Source organism: Sander lucioperca, chromosome 6, assembly GCF_008315115.2.
Source record: "Sander lucioperca isolate FBNREF2018 chromosome 6, SLUC_FBN_1.2, whole genome shotgun sequence".
NCBI classification, from domain to species: domain Eukaryota; kingdom Metazoa; phylum Chordata; class Actinopteri; order Perciformes; family Percidae; genus Sander; species Sander lucioperca.
Window position 1 is genome coordinate 4,372,740 of NC_050178.1, and position 26,671 is coordinate 4,399,410.

The window sequence follows — 26,671 nt, forward strand, 5'->3', positions numbered from 1 at the left end:
TGCTGTTCGTGCCAGAGTGACCAACACAACCACGTTGGCTGACTTGGGACAAATGCTGGTTGAAGAATGGGATGCCATCCCACAGCAGTGTGTGACCAGGCTGGTGACCAGCATGAGGAGGTGGTGCCAGGCTGTTGTGGATGTGTATGGTTCTTCCACATGCTACTGAGGCTCCTGTTTGTGAAATTAATAAATTGTTAAATTGCCAATATGTCTTGTTTCTTCAAACTTCAATCATCCAATCCACCAAACACCAAACGAGTCAATGGCAGAATAAGCTGTTTGGCATTGGCAGAGAAGATTTTCATGGGCGCAACCCACATACTCAGCGCTGCTGCTCTTCCCACAAATGCATGTTCCTTACAAATGTGGCACCATTTGAAAGGGAACTAAACAGGCTTTCCAGCGGTATAAGATTTATTGCCAAAAAGCATTGTTACCACAGAGAAATAATCTACCAAACACAAATTTCCTTACTTTTTGTTTTGTGCTAAGTTTATATATAATGTCAATAATAATATAATATATACATACTATATATATATATATATATATATATATATATATACACTGTATATTATATTATTATTGACATTATATGATAATATTGTGACACAGTCACAGGCCTTGCTTTAAGATTTTATTTTATCAAAATAAGTATGTTGGACATTTGAATTTTGCCAGAAACTGTTTGGAATTAAGTTGAACACCTGAATATTTGTTTTCATCTTGACTAATACATCTATAGTTAGGCTAGTAGATGAAACGCTTGTGTGACTGCAGCGTAATGCAAGAGATACCAGCACATGCTGCAACAATCAATTTGTCGACCAGAAGCCTACAGACAGAGAGTTAGCTCTTGATGACTACCCCACCCTTCAACAGCACACGCACGGGGCGGCTCCGGAGCCACATCTTACACCAACTAATCCGCATCCCTTGCCCATAAACTAAATAATGTTCCCCATTTCAGTGACAATATCAGCGAAATCCTGTGGCCGCCATCTTAGGTGTACCACTGCAGAGTGTTAGTAGGATGAGATTAAGGACGAGTCGTTCATCCTTCACTCTGTTCTCTTATTCTGTGTTAAGGACCACGGTCAGCTCCCCGCGCCTGCGTCCCAGCCTGACTGAGAGAGGCCATCGCCCGCTATCACCGAGAGAAAAAAAAGCCGCTTTCCTTCCCCTCAGCTGTACACTACACTCCCCCTCCCTCCGCTCGGATCCTTTCTCACCTCCCCCTCTCACATCCGCAGCAGTGACTGGCCAATAAAATACAGAAAATACGTAAGCACCGACGAGTGCTCGGCGCAGGCGGAGAAAGCTCAGTGTGAAGCAGACTCAACCTCTTCCAGCACCACTCGTACTGCTGACATCCCTCAGCGAGCGAGTACAATCCGGGCCTATCCCTGTCTTAATTTCGGGCAAATATTTTCATGCAATCTAGGCACGGATAAGACAACGGCACAGCCATCATCTGGGGGTTATAAAAAACTAATTTAGTAGGTTAGGATATCTGTAGGGACTCATCACCTTTAGAGCAAGATGCTAGATCCGTCGTCCAGTGAAGAGGAATCTGATGGGATAGTGGAGGAGGAAAGCAAAGAGGCGATGGCACCTCAGGCCGGATCCCGCATCTCACCAAGCAGGACCATCGAGAGCTCGGGTGGACTAGCACCCAGCAGCAGCCGCAGCAGTGCCCGTCCGACCAGCCCGAGCCCGTCAGCCGCCAGCGAGGAGAAAGAGGATGTGGAGAAGCTGCAGAGGGAGGAGGAAGACCGTAAAAAGAAGCTGCAGTTGTATGTTTTTGTGATGCGATGCATCGCGTACCCATTCAATGCAAAACAGCCCACAGATATGGCAAGGCGACAGCAGAAGGTAAGGGCCCTCGGTGCAAAGGCATAATTAATAACCACATGCTGACGAAAGGCCTGCCTTCATATCTCAGATGTTGTCACTGATGACCTACATAAGGTAGAGCACAGAGGGGGTTTGGCCACTAGGCCTACCCTATAGCGTACGGTACCACACAGTCCCAGTACAACCACTGTTTGTTTTTTGACGCAAAATGTTGAAATCCATGGAGCATGACAGGAGCACATAAAAGCCCTCCGAGCTCCAGATAGTGAAAGGACACATGGTACTGCAGAGCTGCAGACTCAGTGCAGTCCATGTTCCTACATACACAAGCTCATAAGTGAGATCAATCTCAGAGCCAATTAATTGAAAGGGCGTTCAAGAGATGGTGGGTGACTATTTAAAACGTCATTGTCCTTGTTGGCCTACATCTCACCGAAGTCTTGCTTTCATTAAGATATGCAGCTGCATGTGTCTCTATGTCCTGCCTTTCTGGCAGATACCCATTTCCAACCCGTTTGCGCCATCACTTATCCCTCAATTTGGCCTCCCAAGGTGACTTTTAGGCAGAGACCTCTTGAGGAGGGTTGTTTAATAGCCTGTCTCCTCTGCAGATGAACTTGGCTCCTCTGGATTGGTTACAGTTAATTGCATTAGATTTTTTTTAACGCTCACATATTTAATTTTGTATACTATTTTATACAGGAGGTCCAGTTTATAAGATTAATATGAGTCACTGTAAGGGACAAGGCCCACATCCTGGTTTCACATTGCTGATGTGAGGCTACATTGATGTTGAAGCCAGTTTTGGGTCATGATGTCCTTACTGTGAAAGTCACCATGCATACAGTAGTCCCTAATGTACTAAAAGGAAGGGTGAATTGATTGTTAGTCAGGACAATGTCCCCCATTTATTGTCCTTGATTTGTGTATTTGTCTGTCACACCAGAAATAGACCATCTGCTGTTTGTACTCAAAGGCTGTAATGTCAACTTTAATTAATAAAGGTACAAATGCATTATTAGATGCAAGTGATCAACACGTATTGTGTGTAGGGCTGCCTTTACATGTATGTTGTGAAATAAGATCATCACATGGCTCAATGAGATTGTAGTAGCAGTTTTTTGCAGCTCTCCTCACAAGTCAGAAGTTGCATTTAGTGTGGACCTGCAGAAGATTCATTCAGCTCACTTAATCTACGGCTGATCACGTATCACTCATGCGAGGAAACATTGTAAACAGTATTATGGAAATTGTGCTTGTTGTTTTTGTTTAACCTGCAGATAATTCCTCTTATTCTGGACACAGTTTAAGCCATATGGTCTGAATTATTTTCTGCTGACTCATGCACAAGTGCATGTGGGAGGCATAAACCACAGTGTTTTTGTCCATTTGTTTGTTTGTAATGCTGTTCAGCGTAGGTTACTGAGTCTAATGCATGCTTAGTAATGCACTTTCATATCTGGCATAGGTGGCCACAATCCTTTTGCTGTGAGTGAGTGAATTCCTGGACAAACAATCCAATGCCTGCTAACAGACCAGGAAATCAAAGTATGTCTTTCTGCCTTCAGTCTGCCTCTAGACTTTGATTTGGTCCAAATTTACTTTAGTTTAAAACAATAACTGTACACCTTGTGCAGAATTGAATAGAAACAAGTCTTTTTTAGCACATTTTATTGGTTTGACTTGAATGACACTAAAAGAAGATAATTAATTACACAGAGCACATTCTGGCAGTGATGTGCATTTACAGCTTCATGGCATTGTACAGTAGTCATTTTACTGTCATTTAATTATATTTCTCTCCTGTGTGGTTATAAATAATCTATTTTTACACTTTTATTGAAGAAAGAAGTTTTCAACATTGGCCCAATATTTTCTCTGTAGATTCCCCTCAGCCTTGAACATGGGCTCCTCAGGAATCGCAAAAAACTATTTATTAAGAAAATTCCTCACAGCGTTGGCTACGCAATCTAATAAGTAGCCTATTACAGTTTTTGGCTATTAAAGATTAGTCACAGAAATATGATGAAGCAATTTCTGTAATGAAAAGACTTAAAGGCCTCAGCAAAACATGTGGAGCAGCTCCATTATAATCCGTTATTAGAAGCTCTGGCACACAAACAGCAGTGATGGACTATCACAGAGAAACAGGCAAGGCTGGAGAGTATGCAAGCTTCACTGCTGCTTCTTGAAATGTATTGTGATAACCTTGTGAAAGGGTAACACAATAGGGCAGTAAGTAACAGGCTTCCTTTTGGAGGCGAGGGAAATATTTTCTTCCTCTGTCTGAAAGATGTTTTCACAAGCAGTAGTACAAAGGCTTCTGCAGTTCAATGTTGGTCGTGTGTTTGCATGCAAGGCTAATTGTCCTGTACACACTTACACTAATGCCCCTCTCCCTAAACATGTCATTAAGGTTATTGACGTATATATTGTATTGGTGTAATTCATGGAATTACTGCATCATTGTGGATTGTCCTGGACGAAAGAATCCTCCTTTATTTAATGGCAATAAACTGCCTTAACTGTGTGCACAGAGGATTTAAAAATAAAGAATCATTCAGAAGGCAAGGTCATGATAGCAGTAAATTAATATGACAAAGCATTTGTTAAGTGTTGGTTGTTCGGTCTGTTGGTCAGATTATCACTTTGGTCCAAACTGAAATATCTCAAGAGCTTTTTGATGGATTGAGTATATATTTTCATTCATGGGCCCCAAAGGTACTGACTTTGGTGAACCCCTGACTTCATCTGGTGCCACCACCAGTTCAAAGTTTTTACTTATTCAGTGAAATATCTCAGCATCCAGTGGATGGATTGGTACAAGATTTTAGTCAGATCACCACTTTGGTTCAGACTGAAATATATAAAGAATTATTATTGCCATTAACTTTCATTCATGGTTTCCAGGTGATGAATTCAATGACTTTGGTGATCCTTAGATATTTCCTTTAGTGCCACCATGAGGTTGGTATTTGTTGTTTTGAGTGAAATGTTTTAGCAACTGTTGCAGGGATTGCTATGCAATTTGGTAGACATTCATGTTCCCCTCAGGATGAATTGTAATCACTTTTGTGATCTCTAACTTTTCATCCAGTGCTATCATCAGGTCAAAAGTTTAGTTTGTCCAGCATTTTGGTCTATGACTAAACACTTGCTACCATTAGCCAGCTTAACTTTTTGTTTAGTTTTAATTAACAAATGTTAGCATATTAACATGCTAAACTAAAATGGCGAAGATTTAGTTTCGTATTGCCAGACCTATCTCCACAGCGCTGCTGAGGAAGGTCTGGTTAGTCCACACAACATTCCTGGATAGGAGAAAAACATGCTCTGGTTTATTGGCATTTATTTAAACCAATTACAATCGTCTTGGGCAGCGCTAAGCATCGGACGCAGCAACATTGCCTCTGCAAAATAGCCTCTGCAAAATAGCCTCAGGAAGGAACTTGTATGGTGGGACATGTGCACGTAGGAAGGCGAGGTCTGGAATTAAAATGGCTGTCGAGTTTGTGATGATAATTTAAAAAAAAAAAAAGTAAATAAATAATAATTTGATTGTCGGTTCTAGCTCGGAGGATGTTTCCAGAATCGACCTGAGTTAAGAATGCCAACACAAAGAAAGTGGAAAGTGAGGGACATTCAGCCGAAAATGATATGATGAGTAAATTGAACGTTGTCAATATAGAGACATTACACTGCATGTTAGCTTCATCACTTTGAGCATGTTAGCATGCTGACATAAACATGAGCTTAAAGTCCAGCCTCACAAAAACTCTGTTTTGGTTGGTAATAAGCACAGTAATATGTAAAGTTTTCACATGCAAGGAATTTGCTTTGGTGTTTTGATGCATAGACAAAAACGTAAATATAGAATACGAAAAGATGACAATAAAAAATTAAAAAGCTCCAATATTCGTGTTTAATGCAGTTTGAATCATAAATAGAAGCTTTCATGCTGTCAAACAGAAGCAAACACCAGTCAAACTGCTAAAAACTAAATCTGATAAATCAAAATATGCTTTTATCAAATCGTGCATTTCAGAATTGAATAATCTCCTTGGTTCAGGATTTGTTCAATGAGAAAGTGTGAGGCCCTCCCTGAAGATAATCTCATCCAATGCACTCATCTGCCGGCAGGTCTCCTTATTAGAGTGCCTCTTAGCTCAGCATTTTAATACTATACAGTTTGCCTGTTGATACTCTGAGGGAGAGGAGCTGTGAATTGTGCAGCAGTCTCAATGATATGAATGTGAAGTAGACTGAAATGCAAATCAGTGATACTTGGATGAAGTTTGCTATGTTGGTGTTTAGTGCTGAGCCTGGCAAAGGATTTTGGGTGTCCCCTTGTGAATTGGGATTACTATGATGTTCTTCCATTTTAAACCATTATAATTACCTTTTAAATGCAACAACTGTTGTACTTAAAGATAACTTATTATTACTGTATTTGTAACAGACCATACCCAATTAAGACATGACAAGAACGAGCAACAATGTCTTGCTAGGTCAAATGTGGGTAAGAGTAGCATGTAAAAAATATAAATTATAAATATAAATTTAAATGAAGGCTATATAAAAGTAAATAGTAAAGTTATCTTTATTGTGCATCAATTTGGACACAAAAAAGAGGTTTGCATAGACAAACAATGTCTATTGGACAAACATGGACTATCAAACATGGACATACTTATTTCATCTTGCCTGACCTGATAACTGTCTATACATTTATTCAGTGGATGAACGTGGTGATATAATATATGACATGAGAATAAGAGGATGGCAACTAGAGGAAGAAGCTGAGGGAGAGAGGCTGATTTTCAATAACGGTAACATGTCTGAGCACTGTAATTTTACTAATCGTTGTGTATAGACTATGTCTCTAATGTCATTGCACCTTATTGTGTATGTCTTCTTGAACAAAATAAGAAGACATTTCGCACAATTATACATGAACAGCGAACATGTACTGTAGATATACAGATAACTGAGGGGAAACTGCGTGAGCTAATTATGTTCATGAAACACAGTCATGTGGATAAAAGAGAGTGGCAGTAAATGGAGAGCTCAAGTATGATATTAAAATCATTTGCATTATTATGTAAGATCTTTAAATGGTGTTCTGCCTGAAAAAGGCATCCTTTTACAACAGAAAGCTTAGCAGTCAGTGTCAAAGTCAAGCTTTGACTTAATAATAAAGCATGTCAATCAGCATTTGAAAGCTGCGGCTGAAGAATGTTTGTCTCTTCCAATAAGTAGCAGCTATTTTAATGTTTTAGCAACACCATTGAAGTATAAAGGTGTTCAACAATGGTATGGATATAAAAGTGGATTCCAAAGGGGTGACAGCTGAAAAGCAGCAGGCGAAAACCCCCCCTCACCTACAATCTATTCAGCCATGTGTAACAAAGCACAGCTTCACAAATTAAACATCTCCTTTGTCTGCATATAACCAAGAGGGAAGGCTAAGCTCTTATCTGTTAGAATACTAACATCTTTTCCCAAATGTTTGACTACTTTGAAGGCAGCAATCACAGTCACAGTCAAACTGACTCATATTTGCCTTGTGCATTTAAACAATCCACTTGTGTGACCTGATATTTGTACATAGGGCAAACATGTACTGATAAAAATAGCTGCAGAAATGCTAATGTTACACCAGTGTTTGCACATGAACGACAAGATTTGATGTTTCAAGGTAGCATCATTAGGGATCATTTCTCATAAGAGGCTAATATGTATGTGTTCTGGCTTGAAAGCACATACTGTAGTGATGTTTCCTCCACCTGTTCTCTCTCCCTCAGAATACAGTATACTTGTTAATTATAGTAGAACCTTACAGAGCCTATAATATTGTCTGCTGTCCAAAGCTCAATTTGGTAGACTAATGTTAAGCATTTACAGTTCGCATTTGCTCAACCTTAATCCTGGTGGTACAACACAAAAAGACTCATGTTTTCTGAAGGACACAGCCCATGGACATTAAGCAGAATGGTTGAGGACTGTTAATACAAATGTCCTCATGCTGTATGATTGGGTAGAGACAGATTAATTTGCAGGGCTCCTGTCATTCTTTTTGCTGATATATAATCCCTGCTCCCAATACTGCACATTAGTCAACTCAGAAAAAAGTAGAAAATGAAAGCTGGTTTGTTGAAAATGCAACTGGAAAAAAACAAATATGTCTTTAACAATTTTAATGTATGACCTACACTTAAAGCAACAAGGACTTACATTATATGTATTATGATTATAATATGATTCCGACTAACCTTATCAAAATGAAAAGGTCTGCATTATTTTAATTTTTAATTAATCTGCTGATTATTTTCTGGTCTATAAAATGTGAACAAAAAGAAGAAAAATCACATTTCAGAGTCCAAGGCGATGTCTTCAAATGGCATGTGTTGTCAGACCAACTGTCCAAATCCAAAAATATTTAAAAAGACCAGCTAGAATTCACATTCACACTAGTATTAAAATGACTTAAACAATCAACCAATTCTAGCAACTAAATATGCCTGTGCAGCCTTGACATATTTATTATAATGCCATTTACATTACTCATTCACATCAAACCAAGCAGTTTAACCAAAGCAGATCAAAATTAAATCAGCTAGTGTCATAATAAACCTGTTTTCTCAAACTTTATAATAATCACATATTTTTTTTCTACACTGTAATTGCTCTTTGTCTTACACATTTTTATCCTTATAATTATGAGAATGTTCTCGTAATTATGAGATTCTATGTCATAATTATGAGGTATGGGAGTTATAATCACTGTACATGAAAACTTCTGGGTCTTTTCTTTGATGAACACAATGTGCGGCTGTACATCATCACTTTTAGAAATCTTTTTTTTTTTTTTTATCTTACAAGTGAATGAAGGCATGCAGCTGTTGGTGGTCAAATGTGTTTGTGCCAATGTGTGTGGGTATGTTGAATCATATAAAACATTGCTTCAAAGGAAAATTACCAGGAATAAGACAAAGAAGAGAGAGACGGAGAGAGGGACTAGTAGTGGTCGTTTTCCACATTAAAGAAAGAAGACGGAGGTAATAGCTGTAGCAGGATCATTACTGCAGTCCTCTGTTGAATCTCTCATTCACTCCTTCATTGATGACTCTCACTGAGACATAATGAACACAATCAGCAGCCTGGAGCAGCCATGACGCTGTATGTCAGGTAGACACTCACTCTCTCAATTTTTTTTCTGTGTAATTATGTGTGTCACATGGTCCTGTGCCACCTCTCTAAAACAGAGTCAGTACACCACCTCAATCTGTTTCAGAGGCCTTAGTTTTTTTTTCTCAAAAGCTTTGCCTTGATCACTATCATTGATGTAAAATGACAGAAGAAGCATTATCATCCATACACCAATGCAGCACACTACATAAATAATCATAATAGATGCATTTATGTGGTGTCCGAATATTTAAAAAAAAAAAAAAAGAGTTCCCAGCTGGAAATATTCACACTGCATTAACATTGTAAGATAAGGCATGGTTTAATTATACAGGTCTTGGTGAGTACAATTGCATATGAAAAAGTTGTATGAAGCCTTTTGTGGCTCCAGGAGCTGCGTGAGATCTGATGAATTGCCTCAAGTGATGCCACTTGAGTCAGCGTTGGTTGGTTCTGAATACTATGTTTGAAAATGAAAATAATTTGTGGGTGTGGAAATAGAAAGAAGTGCTCACCAGTCTGTATCCCGCGCCTCTTCCCTGCTTTAGGTGAACACATATACTGTAAAAACGATGGAGGTAGCATAGGGAATGTATCCATTGGTTTGTGGACTACCATTTTCAAGCCTCAAGTTTGGCATTTTGCCGTCACCATCTTGGTTTTTTAAAACTGCATGTGATGATTTTGGATGAGAGAGTAGAGCTGGTGAGGATGATGTGGCTAAGACACTTGTTTATAGTTGCAATGGCGCTGTGCTAAGCCAAACGCTAAAGAGGGAAAGTTGCTGATTTTCAACTGGCTAAAGTGAGTTGTCGGCCGGAGTTTTGCCAGCTGGTAAATGTGGACCTCCGGGTACTGGCGCCATTCACCTGCATGTATGGCAGTAAACAGAAAACTTTCCAAACTTTCCTCGCCGGTGATGAGTACACTGTTACTGTTACTTAGTACTGTTAGAAGTACAACATTTCTCTCAGAAATGTAGTGAAGTCGAAGTATAAAGTACCAAATTGATACAAATTGTCCGATTTGATCCTCTCTATATGGAAGTTCACATGTCCATACCATCTATGTTACATTAGGTTAAGGTCTTATTTTCTGCTCTGTAACTAAATGAGCATAATGAGGTACCAGCTGAGCTGTGCGGCTGCTGTCAGTGGGTTGGTGGTGTGATATTGGATGACTGTTACAAAAAGGGGCTTATATAGCCGGTTATGAACACAGTGTTGTCCTTTATATCAGCAGTGCCACAGCTCCTGGATATCCCAACAGTGTGGAAACTGGTTATTCAGAGCCAGAGCTCCCTGTTTTATCCCTGTTTGCCGTGTGTCAAGCTCCGTCCGTGGAGTATACACCTGGCTGTTGACTAACCCAGCGGAGTGGTATTTACTCACACAATGCTGTGTGTACGCCTTCAGAACAAATCTATGTGAGCATGTCTGGTTGGAGATAATAGTTTGTGCATCTGTCTCTGTATAATTGGAGTTTTGTGATCACAGTCAGTACACGATGCTGGTGTTCTGTTTATTGAGGCCAGTTGCTGGTAGATTTTGTGCAGCTGTCATGCAGTGCTTGCACCCAAACTCTTGTTTGCGGTTTACTCAGATGTGGGCCGCTGGTGTCATCTGCAACATGACTGAAATATGCTTTGTCTGGCGAGAGGATTCAATGATAACATGTTTGCTGAAAACCAACAGCAGCATTGGTAGGCAGCTCTTTCCTGAGCAAACAGATTTATACTCAATGAGAACATTTAGTTTGCATGAAATCCTTTCATTATCACTTTGCACATTTGATCAGATGAAAGTAAAGTTAACCCTCCTTCTTAGGTTGACATACTGTACATCTTCACAGTATATCATAACAATGTTACTGTTTGGTCTCTACATTTTATATAAAATTGCATGTTTTATCCTCCTTTTTACATTTCGTTGTTGCCCCAGTCTTTATTACCACACATCACTTTGGTCCATTTTTTGTGAATCAAACTTGTATAATTTTGGTCTATTTTCTATGAATCAATTATTTTATTTACGACTGAAACTGCACATCTGCTGTATTTTGCAGCCTTTTGATTTTGGAAACTACTTTAATTCATGTGACTTTTAGAATAAACTAAAGTGTGAGTCAGCTTTATGGCGCTGAACTACACTAGCTACAGTATATATACTGCATTCAATTAGCTAATTACTCCACTTCATCACATCATAGCAAGTACAGCTAATATGTTGTATACCTTCAAGCCAGGTTGTTTAAAAACCTCAAAGACATAATATGATATATATGAATAGAATCGTAATCATTATATATAATTATTCTATATTATTACAGATGTTATGTAACCTGGTGTAATTCTGCTTTAGTCTCTCTTTCTTTGTAAACATGGAGGTATACAACAAAAGCATAAATGCACTATACACACAGAGAGAAGAGCTTCTCTTCTGAAGCCACTAATTAGCAGCCTGTGGGGAGTTTACATTGTATAATTAAAAATCTAACACTTTTTTGATATTTTATAGGCTGACATCAGTATATTTTAGATCCAACAACCGAAATGTTGTAAATATAGTCCCCCATCTAAGCCTTCATTTTGGACTGATGAACTCAATATTTTAAAATCCTGTCTATGGCCCTGAATAGTCTTTATAATTTACATATGGCTTATGTAACGATTCCCCTATTACATTAAAGGTAGTGATTGACAGCTGTGAACATTTGAACATCCTTTAAAATAAGTAATTATTTCCCATTTCCTGATGCCTTAGTTATCATTTAGACAGTTCATTGCTTGTCTAATAAAAGCTACCCAGTATCTTGTATATGAAAGACAAACTATAATACCAAAAGTAAAATTAAAGAAATATCCTTACAACATACACTCCACTCCACACATAATGACAAAGCAGTAAGTAGAAATATCCTTTTTTTGGTTCACTGAAGAAAGCTTTTATTTTACAATGCCAGTTGAGGGGGGTTTGAAACTATGAACCTGATTTACAGTAGGGGCTCAATAGGCTTTTAGATGCTTATTTTGAAATTATGTTTATGTTTTACCATCCATTTATCTCCACTATGCACTCTCTATTTAACAATGATATATGGGAAATTAACATGTTGATTCGTTATATAAACTTTAAGGACCTAAACTACAAAAAGAAGTAATTTAGCGTAAAAACAGTTTTTAATTTAAACTTCTTGGGTCATTAAATGTTTAACAGTGACTCAAATATTGCATCAGCCAAAACTATACTACATATTGAACTATAAACTCAAATCCATAGTCATTCTGAACAGTAATTAAGTTACTGTACATCAAGCCAATGCAATGTGCATATCCCCTCTATTGATATGTGAAAGGTGATTAATGTCATTGCCCACTTCACTGCAAGCCAATGAATCACAATGTAACATGTAAAGTGCAATATTGATAAGAGCCACAGAGAGAGAGTCAATAAGAGCAAAGCAGGAAAAGTATGTATTGGGAATCTGGCCTTCGCTCTCATTCATCAACTTGGTTGCTAATCAGCACAGTTCTTCAATCAGCAATGAAATAAAGAGTATGCAGGACAGGAAGTCATAAATTATTTATGCAGTTAGTTATGCAGAGCTATTCTTTGGTGGAAAAGTGGACACATTTCGCTTTACTGCTGTGTACTTCAGTGTCAGCTTTTCAAATAAACACACAGAGTTAGCAGCTTGCTGTGTTGTCACATAAAGTCAGATCGGCCAAGAGAAACTGTCAGCAGAAGCAAAAGTATTATTAGCTTTGACCTTTCATGGTCAATTCGTCAGGTACAACACAAATGTGTTCTGCCAGTGTTTGGATGACTGCCAATACCCCATCTCCTAGAGTTTATTATAATATCTTTGTGATTCTTCTACGGCTATCTGTGAAAAGGGAATATGAAGTTAATATGTAAGGTTAATAGAGGCCACTCAGATACCAAAGATATTTAGTTTAATACATCAAATCCTCGAATTTGAGGCAGGAAGCTTTTGCTTGAAAAATTACTGAAACGATTGATCATGAAAATAGTTGTTTAAATTGTCTGTCAATTTAACTTATTGATTAATTGTTTCATCTCTAATTATACCTCCTCATAAAATGCAATAAACTGACCAGTCATTTATTGCTTCATCACAGCATAGTCTCTAACAGTAATGGTGTTGCTGTTAAGAGAGTTTGTATTCAAGAAAGCTACAGTGACCTCAGGTCTTTGCCATAAGAACATTTAGGCAGCTTGGATCAAGTCTGTCTTTGTACCTTTTCTCAAAAGCCCAGCAGCTCTTCATCAGAAACCCTCTCAGCCTACACCTGAGTATGTTACACAATATTCACACAATGTTCTTGCCTTTGCTTTCCCTGCTGGTGAATTAATTGTAGCTCATCACTCGGCAGCATGCATGCACACTATTTTCTGTGTTCACCTTTTAATTAAAGGCTAAGTTTTTTTTTTATAGGAGTTTTTCATTTTCTGCATACATCATAATGTACATAAATGAAGGCAATACAAAGTGAAAACTGTGTGCTGTATTTATCCTGACCCCCTCACTTTCAGAAATGGACAAGAAACCAAGGACAAGCATATTGACTTCAGCCTCTGTCTCCTTAAGCCTTACTGATTTGCATACTGTTGTTAATATTAACATTTCTTTTCTCAGGATGTTCCTTGAATACTGTGGTCTATTAAAACATAGCATTGATTGTTCACTATTTCTCTTTAATCTCACATCTACAGTAACTACTGCAAAGATGAATAAACCCGAAACCTTATGAAGCACAAGTATTAATCTCTGATGTTGATGTGCTGTTAAGTTCATCTTTTATGTTTGAACATTAAGTGGTTTATCATCCAGAGATTCACTCTTCCGCAACTATTGTGAATTGGAAAAAGAAGGTCTTTTGATGCAGCGGTCATTTAATTGTCAACCTCTAGTGTGTGTCTATACTTTGTGTTTGTAAGCATCTTTGTAAATCTTTCTTATTAGACCAAACTCAAGCCCTTTGGCTTTGGCAGTCGTATGATACATGATCCTCATGTTCAGAACTTACTGCAGATGGTGTTGAGATTGCCTCAAAGGCACATGATATGTGGTACTTTTCCATCTCACTCCTACACCAAAGTCTGTCACTTACCATGTGCGGCTGAATGCATGCAGACAAACACTTTACCAGCAGTTTCTTGTGCTTGTTTGATATACACAACAGCTTGAACTGTAGATTGAAAGCAGTTTTCAGAGGGAGATTTTTAGTCTTTTGACAGTTAGGTCACTGACTCAGTAACCACGTGTGAAATCATTGCAAGGACATCTAGACCTGAGTGAGGATCGAAAGTGAAACAAAGGGGAGACATGGAGCAGTGGCGGTTCTACATTGAATTACAACCTGGGCGAGGCCCCCTTCGAGCATAGTTGCATACCTTTATCTTTTGCTCGCTTCTCCTCTTATTATTTTTTTTTTTCTAAATTGGGCACCTGATGGCTTTGACCTTTTCCTGTCCATCTCTGTGTTTATTTGGCACTCGACAATCAACAGATTTCCCATCCCCCCAACACTGTCACTCATGACCAGAAGTCAAGACTAAACCAATTCACCTTGGTAATCGTTTTGTATTACCTATTTTTATTAGCCATTTCACACAATTCAGAAAAACAAAAATGTGCAGGAACTATAGGCCTGTATTTATAATATGAATGAAATGTGCGTTATTTGGAAGAAAGTCGAGGTGTGACTGACTTTAGCCCACTTATTCCATTAGAGTATTGCTCTATACAGTGGATCCCCAATTCCCCCCCTTGTCCGTTCCATTTGGGAGACCCAGAGGTGAAATGTCCTCCGCGCCCCCCTCCCCTTTCCCCCTCACACAGCAACCAAAAAGCAGCATGTCATAGGACCTTTAAAATCATGCTGAGGCTGATGTTAATGTCCTTATTTGTGTATGTCTTTGGTTATGAACCAAAGTATTAGAGAAATATCAAAACTTAACCTGAGGTTGGCGCTATAGATAAAAAAAGGCAGGGGATCACTAAAGTTATTACAATTCATCCTGAGGGGGGCATGGATGTCTGTACAAAATGTAATAGCAATCCATAAAATAGTTGTGGAGATATTTCACTCAAAACCTCAAATGTGGACCTCATGGTGGCGATAGAGGAAATATCAGGGGAATACCAAATCCAGTAGGATTCATCCTCTTGAGACCATGAGTGTTGTACAAATCCATTTATGAGATGTTGAGATATTTCACTGGATTCGTGGAATCTTTGAGCTGCTCTTTAAAAGAATGTATGTCAATCCAATCAATCAATTACCATCCCTGGAACCACAGATAGCATGGGTAGAAAGAAATGTGATGTTGTACCTCTTGACTCTAGTCTTTTCTATTTCATTGTGGCTGTTATAAATCATTTCTTCCTTGTACACTCAAAGCATTATGTTAGGGACGTTTATTTTTTGACATCTGAATCTGACAAGCCTCGTCACCTCTCCTGTTTGTGATATTCATGGACAGGATATCAAAGTGCAGCTGAGGCCTGGAGTTTTTCCAGTTGGGTGGTATTAGGGTGGCATCTCTTCCATTTGCGCATTATGTTGTCCTTTTGGCTTCATTGGACCGTGACCTACAATATCCACTGGAGCAGTTTGCAGCTGAGTGTGATGCAGTCATGTTGGTGGATTGCTTAGTTCAGGTTAGGGAGGGGCAGTATACATGTGGCAGAATTCAGGCACCTTGGGGTTTTATTCATGCGCAATGGTAAAAAGGATTGTGAGATTGACCACCGTTTAGGGGCACTGGCAGCAGTAATGCAGGCATTGTATCAGACTACTAAGTAGTAATGACAGAGCTGAGCTATAAAGCAAAGCTCTCAATTTAACAGTCAATCTTAGTTCCCACTCTCACCCGCAGTCACGATATCTGTGTAGTGATTGAAGAATGACATTGTGGATACCATCAGCTCAGATGAGGTTCCTGGTTTCAGTCCATGTGAAGCTCAGAGATTTGGGATGACTTGTTATTGAGCTTCTGCTCCTTTGCATTGACAGGAGCCAGTTGATGTGGTTTGGACACTTACATGTAGCAGGAATGCCTCCTGGCCTCCTACCTTTAGAGGTGCTCAGAGCATGATTGTCAAGGAGATGCAAAGGTAGACTTAGGAAACACTACAGGGATTACATGTCCCAACTGGCCCGGGAGTGCTTCGTGTTCCCACAGGATGGACTTCAGGAAGCTCCTGGGGAAAGGATGTTTGGGCTGCTCTGCTCGTCTAGAATAAGTTATTCAAAAGTGGTTGGATATTATTGTTGTTTAAACTAATGTCTGCTTGTTTTGACTCATTCCCTAACCTGGTTTTAATGCTTAGGTGTCCTCTGTTTGGCCTTGCTTCCACAGATAACCAAGCAGCAACTTCAGCAGACTAAGGATCGTTTCCAGGCCTTTCTCAATGGAGACACACAGATTGTGGCTGATGAGGCATTCATCAATGCTGTGCAGAGCTACAATGAGGTAACAACACAGCATAACCATATAGCAGCACTATCACAGTCAGAACCATTTAGGTATCCAAGCACAGGGACTTGATGCTTTCAAAAGTATTAACTAAATGTGAAATATATCATTCATATGCGTGTACATATTTAGAGGTTTCAGTAATCTTCAAATGCAGCTGAATATTTATGATCTATTATCTGTAACAAATTTTAGACATTTGTGATGTACAGTATTTGGTTTTGTAGAGGAGATTTTGCAGAGGATTTATAACGAGAAATGATCAGCTTTCAGCCTAAAACGTAAAAAAAGCACTTCACAGCCCTCTTGCTATTCCATGTCAAAATGCTCGTATTCAGATGGCTGAGTTGTAAAATGGTGGCTAAAGCTTTTCACTGCACAGATTATGAGTCAGAGAGCATGTGGCTGACACAGCCATCTTTCCAAACCTCAGTATTCAATCTGCAGATGAAAAAGTCATTATTACCATGCATACAGTACAAAAAGCATTGCAGATAGTGGGATACGTTAGCCTCAAGGCCAAATCCATGATGGAAAAACAAGCTCAGTCATTATTAAAAACCGAACACATATAGGCTGCCATGGAAGTTTATTACAGGATGACCTGTGTGTGACAGCTAACCACAAATGTATATATTTTTTGATATATTTACTGTTAATGTGAAAAATGCATTTAAAAATTTTAAAATGAACCTGAAAATGAGTCTACGCTTCTTTTGAATGCACTTTGTCATGTTTTTTAACCAGTTTGTGGCTGTCAAGACAATTATGTCTTGATGTATTGTTGTAACAATATTTATTACTGTAACACTACAACATCCTGGAAAATGTTCTGAGTTATAAACTAACAGGAAACCCTTATAATGATTATGGCTCCCTCCCTGTTTTACTATGGTAAGAGACTGATGATTGTGGAATGATTGAAACCTTGTAAACCATGTAAACATAATGTGAAGGTACAGTAAAAAAAAAAGTAGTTTTTTCTCTTGGGTAATTTAGCATCTTGTCCGCAGTGTGTAGATTGTTTCTTCACTTTGTCTAAAAAAAAAAAAAAGTAGTACATTTATTTAAAAATTGCAAATATACTCATCCGCTTAAAGTGGCATCTTTATTGAAACAGCGAGGGTCACAATTATTAGCTAAATTTTGCATGGTCACAGCTTAACATCCTATAATTTCAGCCTACAAAAACCTTTGTTATCCACTGATACATACACCAAATGACAAGGGTAATGTTTCAGTAATGGCTGCTTTTATCCATACTGGATGCTAAGAACAAAATGTGACTGTCAGAGTGAAAAAGCAGTCAGCTCTGATGGTTACTTCGCTTGATGCTGTGACAATATAGCCCCGCCTGTCTCTGTCCCTGTTAGGCTGTGATTAGCAGGAGACAGCATGCAGCTTTGGCCGCGTTGAGTCACAACTTTACATACATGCCTCTGATTTTTCAATTCAAAATTAACAAGAACAGTTTTCTTTTGCTCATGAAGACAGACATTTGGTGTTTGAGACAGAATGTGACAGAAAAGTTCTTCACAACTCTTATGCCATGTACTCTACATGGCATTAGATATGTGAAAATGGGTAAATACAAGTCTGTTTAGAAGTCTTGAGCTATCAAATTATTACTAATCATTTGAAATAAAAGGGCTTCTTTTTATGGATCTCAATCTCTTACATAACTGCAATTAGTAACTTTAGTCTCTCACAATGTAGGTGTTCCTAAAGAGTGACCGTGTGGCTAAGATGGTCCAGAGCGGCGGCTTCTCAGCCAATGATTTCAGGGAAGTGTTCAAGAGGCACATCGAGAAGCGTGTACGCAGCCTTCCAGAGATTGACGGTCTGAGCAAGGAGACGGTGCTCAGCTCCTGGATGGCCAAGTTTGACACCATCTACCGCGGCGACGAGGATCCACGCAAAGCGCAGCAACGCATGACTGCCAGCGCGGCCTCTGAGCTGATCCTCAGCAAGGACCAGCTGTACGAGATGTTCCAGAATATCCTCGGCATCAAAAAGTTTGAGCACCAGCTGCTTTATCAAGCCTGTCAGGTAAGATCTTAAGCCCACAGGTGTTATGTCTCAGAAGGTTTTCACACTTGGCCCAAATATTTGAGTGGCAGAGAATTTTTTCAGTTTTTTTTAAATGTGGGGGTTATTATAATTATGTTCACACATAAGATCGGTTAAACAGTAGATCAATTACAGTATACATCATGAATGCCTAATGTTCTAAATATTGTGAATATTAAATGCTTTCCTATGATTATTTTGCTAACATTAATTTTTTTTCACTCTAAACTTCTGAAAACCACAAAATCGTCTTTGTGATCACAATAGTGACATAATGATCTGCTACTCTTTACAGGTAGTAAAGTGGATGGGTTAAGAGCTGAAGAAATTAATCAATGAATCACTAAGTTGTTCAACAGATAATAATTCTGCAACAATTTTGAAAATCAATTATTCATTTATGTTGTTTGATCAAAATTAGTTTGAGCAAAAATGTGAAAAAAATATTTGTTGGTTCCAACTTATTTTCTAATTTGAGTATTGAACTGTTGGTTAGACAAAAAACAAGACATTTTAGGGTGTCACTGTGGGCTTCCAGACCTTGTGATGGGCAGCCTGGTATCAGGCTAAAGTTACCCCAGACCAACGTTTGAGTTGGACGTGAAATCTCTTTTCCGACCACTTCCAGATTTGACAAAAAATTACCAAATGTACCAGATTCTTGTGAAAAACTGGCAATGGTCTAAAAAGAAATCCTTTGCCCAAGTGTGACAACACAATATTCTGGTCTGACTAAAAACAGTAATGTGACATTAGGATAATGGACATAGAATCACCAGATTAGCAAAAAATGTCAAAATAATCCATGAAATGTGATGTTTAATCAGACAAGTGCTCGGACATAATCACCCTTTTATCATTTTGTTTATTGAGTAGATTAATGATAATGATGACTATTTAATTACTCTAGGTGTATGTTTATTTATAAGTATTTTCCATCTAGACACCATGTCATTATTGTGGCATTGAATGGACATATTTCAAAAGTAAATATGTCTCCTCAAGATATATCTCCTGATACCAGGCCAGCAATACTTTATTGTAGGGGAGATAGGTTGAGATTGCAGGTGGATAATAGTGGACACTGGGGGTGCATGTCAGACATAATTCTCCTTCCCTTGCTGTTTTTACTGCTTTACTACTCTCTATGGGATTGCTGATAGCAGCACTAATGTATTCTTTCTTCAGGAGCTTGATTAAAAGTCTCATCATGTCAGGATTTAGAGGAGGGCTTCTATACATTTAGATCGGCTCATCATTTAATGCATACAAAAAAGGTACCTCTTCATTTCATTTAGATGTAATGGACCTACCTCTTGGAAGCCAGTGAGTTTTAAAGTGCTGAATTTCTTTGAACCAGGTGTCATCCCAGTTTTAACAGTTGCTGATGTACAGTATAAGTCTGCGCAGATGGCATGAGGTGCTGTTAAACAAATTAGATTGTTCAGTACTCTTCAAATGACTCTGTTGGCAAAGTTCAATATGGGCTCTGTTCTGCAGAGTGTTCATTTGTTAGATGCTTCTAATGCTGAGGTGCAATACATCGCCATAGCCAACAAATCCACTGTGCATTTTTCTTCCCAAGCCTTTGAAGATGCTTAACCTAGTTTTTCTTAATGTGCTGGCAGCAGAGCTGTTCATATGCGGTCAAAAATCTGCATGCAGAACATAATACCATTTCCCTGAACAGATCCCACTCTTAACAATACAGAGCTACTGAAGAACATTCAACAATACACCAACATAAAAGCTGCAGAAACATGTGTGTAGCTGCATACTGTGGTGCAATTCAGATTATTTTTATAGGTATATAAAAATGAAAAGGTAGGTAAAAATGGCACATAGATTCAGGTCGTTGTTCTGGAAAGGGATAGATTTATTTTCAATTGATCACTCATATACATGTAAACAGATCCTCCAGCTGCTTTTCCTGCTGTTCTTGGAGCCCTCCCTCTCTCTCTCTCTCTCTCTCTCTCTCTCTCTCTCTCTCTCTCTCTCTCTCTCTCTCTCGCTCTCTCTCTCTCTCTCTCATTTCATTTGCTGCTATAATGAAAACATCAGACTGTACTGATGTTGACTTTGAGCATCTCGTCAGTAAGCAACCAGCAGCCATTTTTGCCCTCTACTAAATGATAAAGTCCTCACTAAAAAGGAGACACAGCAATCCAGTCAGCATGGGCTCAGGGCTGCTGGGATTTGATGAAAGGTTTTCATGGATTGGCTGGGATTCAGAGGCCATCATTTTTTTAACAGTTATCGCTGAAGATTTACATTTTTTGCAGTTACATCCAAATAGAAGAAAGGAAGCACTGATCTATTTCTGTCTCACACTGAAGCAAGAGCAGCCCCTGGAAATGACTAACAGACTGATTAGACTGGTACGGCCGGCGGCTGTGCCAGCCAGACTCTGAGCATGCTCGACTCCCTGATGGCTGCAGTAATTTAGCAGTGGTGATACCAAGCATGATCAAACAACTGTAAGAAAATGTGTCTGGTGTCTACGTTGCAACACATTTTTGTAAACCATAATTTGTTAACTATATATTAATACAAATTTGTTTCCACTGTGTTGATTTACTAACATTTTCTAAATTAAAATAAAAAGATTTGTGTTTTTGAACCTGGTTGTAAGGTTCAGATTTTATTTTTAGTTTAAGTAAAACAGCTGTGGCGGAAATTAGTCATATAACTGCAGACTGTCTGGAAAGTAAAGGCAGAAAATCAGCACATGAAAAGATATTCTGTATCTCTCAAATCCTCTAACTAAATTTAAATATACACACATTTTGCTAAAAATATGGCACACATCAGACACTGCATGATATTTTACAGGTTGTTATAACACTTTGTCAAATTATTTATGATCCTTATGATGACAATATATTCTAAGCTGTTGTGTGCTCTGTAAGCAATAAAAGACAAAACGAACAATGTCAAACAGTAGATCCAGTATTTAAATTTTCTCAAAATAAGCTTGTTGATGCTTTACAGGGGAAAAGGGTTTGTACTATTTTGTTTGATACAGTGCGAAAAATGTGAAAATAATCCATGAAATGTGATGTTTAATCTGACAAGTGCTCGAAAATAATCACCCTTTTATCATTTAGTTTATTGAGTAGATTAATGATAATGAGGACTATTTAATTACTCTAGGTGTATGTTTATTTATAAGTATTTTCCATCTAGACACCATGTCATTATTGTGGCATTGAATGGACATATTTCAAAAGTAAATATGTCTCCTCAAGATATATCTCCTGATACCAGGCCAGCAATACTTTATTGTAGGTGGATAATAGTGGACACTGGGGGTGCATGTCAGTCATAATTCTCCTTCCCTTGCTGTCTTTACTGCTTTACTATTCTCTATGGGATTTCTGATAGCAGCACTAATGTATTATTTCTTCAGGAGCTTAATTAAAAGTCTCATCACGTCAGATTTAGAGGAGGGCTTCTATACATTTACATCTGCTCATCATAATGCATAAAAAAACGTACTTCTTCATTTCATTTAGATCTAATGGACCTACCTCTTGGAAGCCAGTGAGTTTTAAAATGCTGAATTTCTTTGAACCAGGTGTCATCCCAGTTTTAACAGTTGCTGATGTACAGTATAAATCTACGCAGATGGCATGAGGTGCTGTTAAACAAATTAGATTGTTCAGTGGGTGCTTCAGATCATTTCTTTGTTTACAGGGAAGTAAGGATACATTACATAGGCTACTATTTCTTCAGCATTAAGCATTAATACTTTTATATAATTTGAATGTTATCAATATTGGCTTAACAAAAACATGTGTAAATATGTTTACTGCAATTTTAGAGTAGGCCTACTACTACTCTAACCCTGATTGCTGCATTATTCACTGTTTGGCCACTAGATGGCAGAAAAACTCCAAAACAAGGTGACAGATTTAAAGCTACAGAGCTGGTGTTAGCAAACATTTGTCTACTTTAACATCCAGCAGACAAAGAGCAACATTAATATTAAATTAGAGTTGTCTTTCTGGTTATCTGACGAATGTAAGTCTAACATTCAGTGTTCTTAAGCTCTGTTTTGTTCTCAGACAACTCCGGAAAGACTAACGGTAACTGTTACCCGTGTAACATTAATGTTAGCCTCATTTGCGACATCAGCACTTAAAGGTGCACTATGCGTTCCTGCATAACGTTACTTCTGTTGACGTTCCAAGTAAATTTCAAACAAAACAGAGCAAGCTCGCCCCTCCCCCCATGTTCCCGTAACTGTCATGACTAACTGACTAACTGTTACTAACACCCACCCCCTCCCCCAACCATCTTGTCGGTGATTGGCTGGAACATGTTTGTTTTATTTTGGTGCCTATCCTGTCCCCCTAGTGTTTGTTTGACGTTTATGCCCCCTGTGTTGTCTCCCGAGACCAGGCTTTTTCACAGTGTATTCAGGGGGCAGGCAGCTAGCGGATCAAGGACAGATGCCTACGATTTGAGATAAAAATACAATTGCGCTGAAACCATGCAGGAACGCATAGTGCGGTGTCCTCTGATTAGCTCAAATGTTTGTCCGGGGCGAAACCAACGTTTAAATCAAACATTTCCACAAGGTGTGCTACTTGCTCTTCTCTTATTCGCTGGAAATGTTGGACTCAAATGTTGGCGTCACTTTATCATCCTGGGCCAACTGTGATTACTAAACCAAACGCTACATTTAAGACCTGCTTAACCTGCAACCTGCTGCTGCATAACAGGTAAACAAAATATGTTTTCATTTTCGCAAGTAAAGTGACCATTTCTCTGTGATGTTTTGCATTATGAGCTACCCTCCTCACAAACCAGTGAATGTTTAGCATTTTTGCTTGAAAAACTACAGTAATGATGAATTGGTTATTAAAATGAATAGCCTAAAATAGATGACTAATCCATCAAGTGTTTCAGCTGTATTATATTGTATAGGCTACTGCTTACAGATTCTCATGCTGAGGTGATTTAATTCCTGATATTTATTCACACCAGTGGACTTTCAATAACTAAAATGATTCCCTTATCTCAATTGGTTGATTAAATTACCAAAGCCTGGGAGTGAAAGTAAGGCACAAGCATATCAGAATGAGACTTTCCACCCACTGAGCTATAAATCATGGCCTGTGCCCCAACTGACACCCCATACTCAAATCAGCTTTCCCTAGGCTTTGCAGGAAACCCCTCCTTTTCCTTTTTAATTTGTCTTGTCAGCAACTGTTAGTTGGGAAATGAGGCCTGAGCTCTTCCTGGTTTAGCCTGTAGCTGATATAATTGCGTAATGGAGCCTCTTCACTGCACACAGAATTGGTAGAGGATGAAAGCATTTGCTATGCCTGCCCAGCCACCTCTAAGCTGAAAAAGCAGTGGTGCTGAAATGCAGGGTGAAGCTTGACTGAACCCACGTGGTTTGAAATCTGGATAATGTTTATTATGAGGAAAAAAATAAAAAGTTTGTCCTTGGTAGAGATGTCCTTGCTACTACACTACCAAAAAATCCTCATGTTTTCAAGTGTCATCTGGAAATGAAGCTTGTGTGAGTGAATAAAAACAGTAACGTTGTGGGCTGTAAAACCAAAACAATGTCCTGTAGAGCCGGAGGGACCTGTAGAGTCGGGTGATATGTTCCCCTATGAGTCATCCCTTTCACATTACACATAGTAATCTAAGATAAAATAACTGATTCAGGTCAGCTTTCAACAAGATTAAAATAAACCAAACCTGTGCGCTAGACCGAAGAAATATTCTCTAAATTGATTAGGATATTAGAAGTTGAGATGGAGAATTATTTACCATGTCCACTCATTAGCACATTTCCTAGTTAGCATGCCTCGCATGTCTCTACACTCGCCCAAGAAAAGCCTTCTTTCACACTGCACACTTTTTTTAACAAACATACAAATACATATCACCCACAGCGAGTCTAAATATAGACCAGCTGCTTCAACTCCTCCTGATCCCATCCACCTACAATCTAGCTCTGTCCGCCCAGCCTTTGTTCTCTACAAGAAACCGCTACTGGGCGATTGTTGCTAATGCCCCAGCATCCACCTGGGAATCTGTCATCAGCTGTGCTGTTAACTACCCACCTGCTTCTGCTCCATCACCTTTAACCTGCTGTCAGCTTGGCTACCACTGAGGCAGTGTCACCTTTATTTAGCTGCAGTGCTGCTGTCAGCTTCAGTAATGTAGAGCGAAACTTACCTTTTAGCCAGTGGTATTTTATATGGGATTGCCTGTCACCCTATATCGAGCCCGTGGGCCATTGACAGCAGTGACCTTTCAAAAGTTGTAGGCTTGATAAGATTGGGGTGCTGTTGGGCTCAGTGGGTGGTGGCTGTTAGTTCACACAGCCACTGACCTCCAGCTCTACTTTCTCCCACAGCCACGACACTCTTTGCTTTTCACTGCTGTCAAGAGAGAGATGGGAGTAATAGAAGAAACTGGCCCCATCCCCTTCACAGTTCATGTTTCAGAGTAGGGCTGTCCAATTAATTGAATTTTCAATCGTGATTACGATCTCGGCTCCTAACGATAACAAAAACAGAGTAATTGAGAAAAACAATTATTTTGCACATTACATTTTTAAATTAAACTCTTATTTTGTCTTGTGTTCTGAAAGAAAAAAAAAAGTTCAAACTTTCACAGTGTTTTCCCTGTTGATTTGTTTACCTGTTTTACAGGGGTTTTATTTTTTATTTATATATTTTTTTTTATTTAATAATTGCAACATCTTTCCAAAAGGCAACAAGTAATCGTGTTAAATAATCATGATTTCAATATTGACCAAAATAATCGTGATTATGATTTTTTCCATAATTGCGCATCAGAGTCATTCTCGTCATGTTAGCCATTTTGCAGACTAGCTGCAATCTGTACATAGTTACAATGACAAACATCACTGTATCTGCTGCTGCGTTATTCAGTTTTGCAGTGTTGAAAATTTGCCTGGACATACGGATGTACTGTAGGTCTATTGTGTTTTTGGGGAGGGGGAGGCACACAGATGAGACAGTAAAAATGCAGTGTCAGACACTGACAAACCAAGCTGCTGGATTTCCAGGCATGGCAGTGACAGTTCTTTTGGGAATGCAGGAGTCAGATGTCGCTGGCACCGCAGTCCAATAGTGCCCAGAGCTCTTGAGTGTTTTGACAGGCAGCACAGGACCGTGAGCAACGGGGGGGGAAGGAGATGTTCAGGCAAAGCTCAGGCAGGAATGCAATCAGTATCAGTCACAGTAATGGTTGTAGGTGAGGAATCTGGTTTTCTGCTACCGGACAATGAAAAAAAAACAAAAAAAAACAGTGTGTGGGACTTGTTACCACAGGGTGCTCACCACTGTTTTAAGTGTCACTGTTTGACAGCACCATAACAGTCTATGGACAGCACTGAGTACTACTCTGCTGCAAGTGCAGACATTCTGCTGCAGCTGGTGGCAGAGTCTGATTATGTGCTCTACTAAACAGGAACTCTGGGTTATGTAGCAGGGTGGCTGTTTAGTGGCCAGCACTGGTAACACACTAGACTTGACAGTTCACACTGACTGTCCTCCATTTAAGACGCCATCTGGCTGACATCATTTAATAATGTGCACATCAGTGAACAGAATCAATTATAGAAATAAGTAATGCAGGAACAATTTCAATAACAAAGATTTTAACAGCGGAACATGTTTTCTACTGCTTGCATGACCAAGATGCCCATCATTCCTATAAGAGTACTGTGTATTTTTTTACCACTCTATCTGTGTGACTCTTCCCCCCCGCCGCCTCTACCCTAACAGCTACACCATGACTTCAGCTCATTCGCTCTTAAAAAGGATTGCTGGAAGGGGCAGATAATCAATATGGTAAAGGCTGAAAGACAAGGCGTGTAGTGGGTGAAATACCATGAGGCACAGAGAGGTCAGCTCTGGCACGCGTCCCAGCAGCAGGAGACTAGAGGTGTTTTAGGGCACTGTATCACAAATAGATCAGGTGCTCGGTTGGAGAGACCGTGCAGCTGTGTAGAGATGATTCTCTCACATTATGCTTTATTCACCAAACATTTT

The 26,671-nt window shown here is 39.0% G+C and overlaps 1 protein-coding gene across 17 annotated transcripts in view; it reads left to right on the plus strand.

The window, feature by feature from the left end:
- Nucleotides 1-1,301: 1,301 nt before the first annotated feature.
- cadpsb (Ca2+-dependent activator protein for secretion b) overlaps nt 1,302-26,671 on the plus strand; it is a 66,410-nt gene continuing 41,040 nt past the window's right edge. For 7 of the 17 annotated variants that reach the window (XM_036002235.1, XM_036002236.1, XM_036002239.1 and 4 more), the window contains exons 1-3: nt 1,302-1,878; nt 16,437-16,550; nt 18,270-18,602. In XM_036002235.1, coding sequence (XP_035858128.1) covers nt 1,546-1,878; nt 16,437-16,550; nt 18,270-18,602 — 780 coding nt within the window. In that variant the 5' untranslated portion in view covers nt 1,302-1,545. The remainder of the gene's footprint in view (nt 1,879-16,436; nt 16,551-18,269; nt 18,603-26,671) is intronic. The other 10 variants (XM_031287698.2, XM_036002240.1, XM_036002241.1 and 7 more) reach the window with 2 other exon arrangements.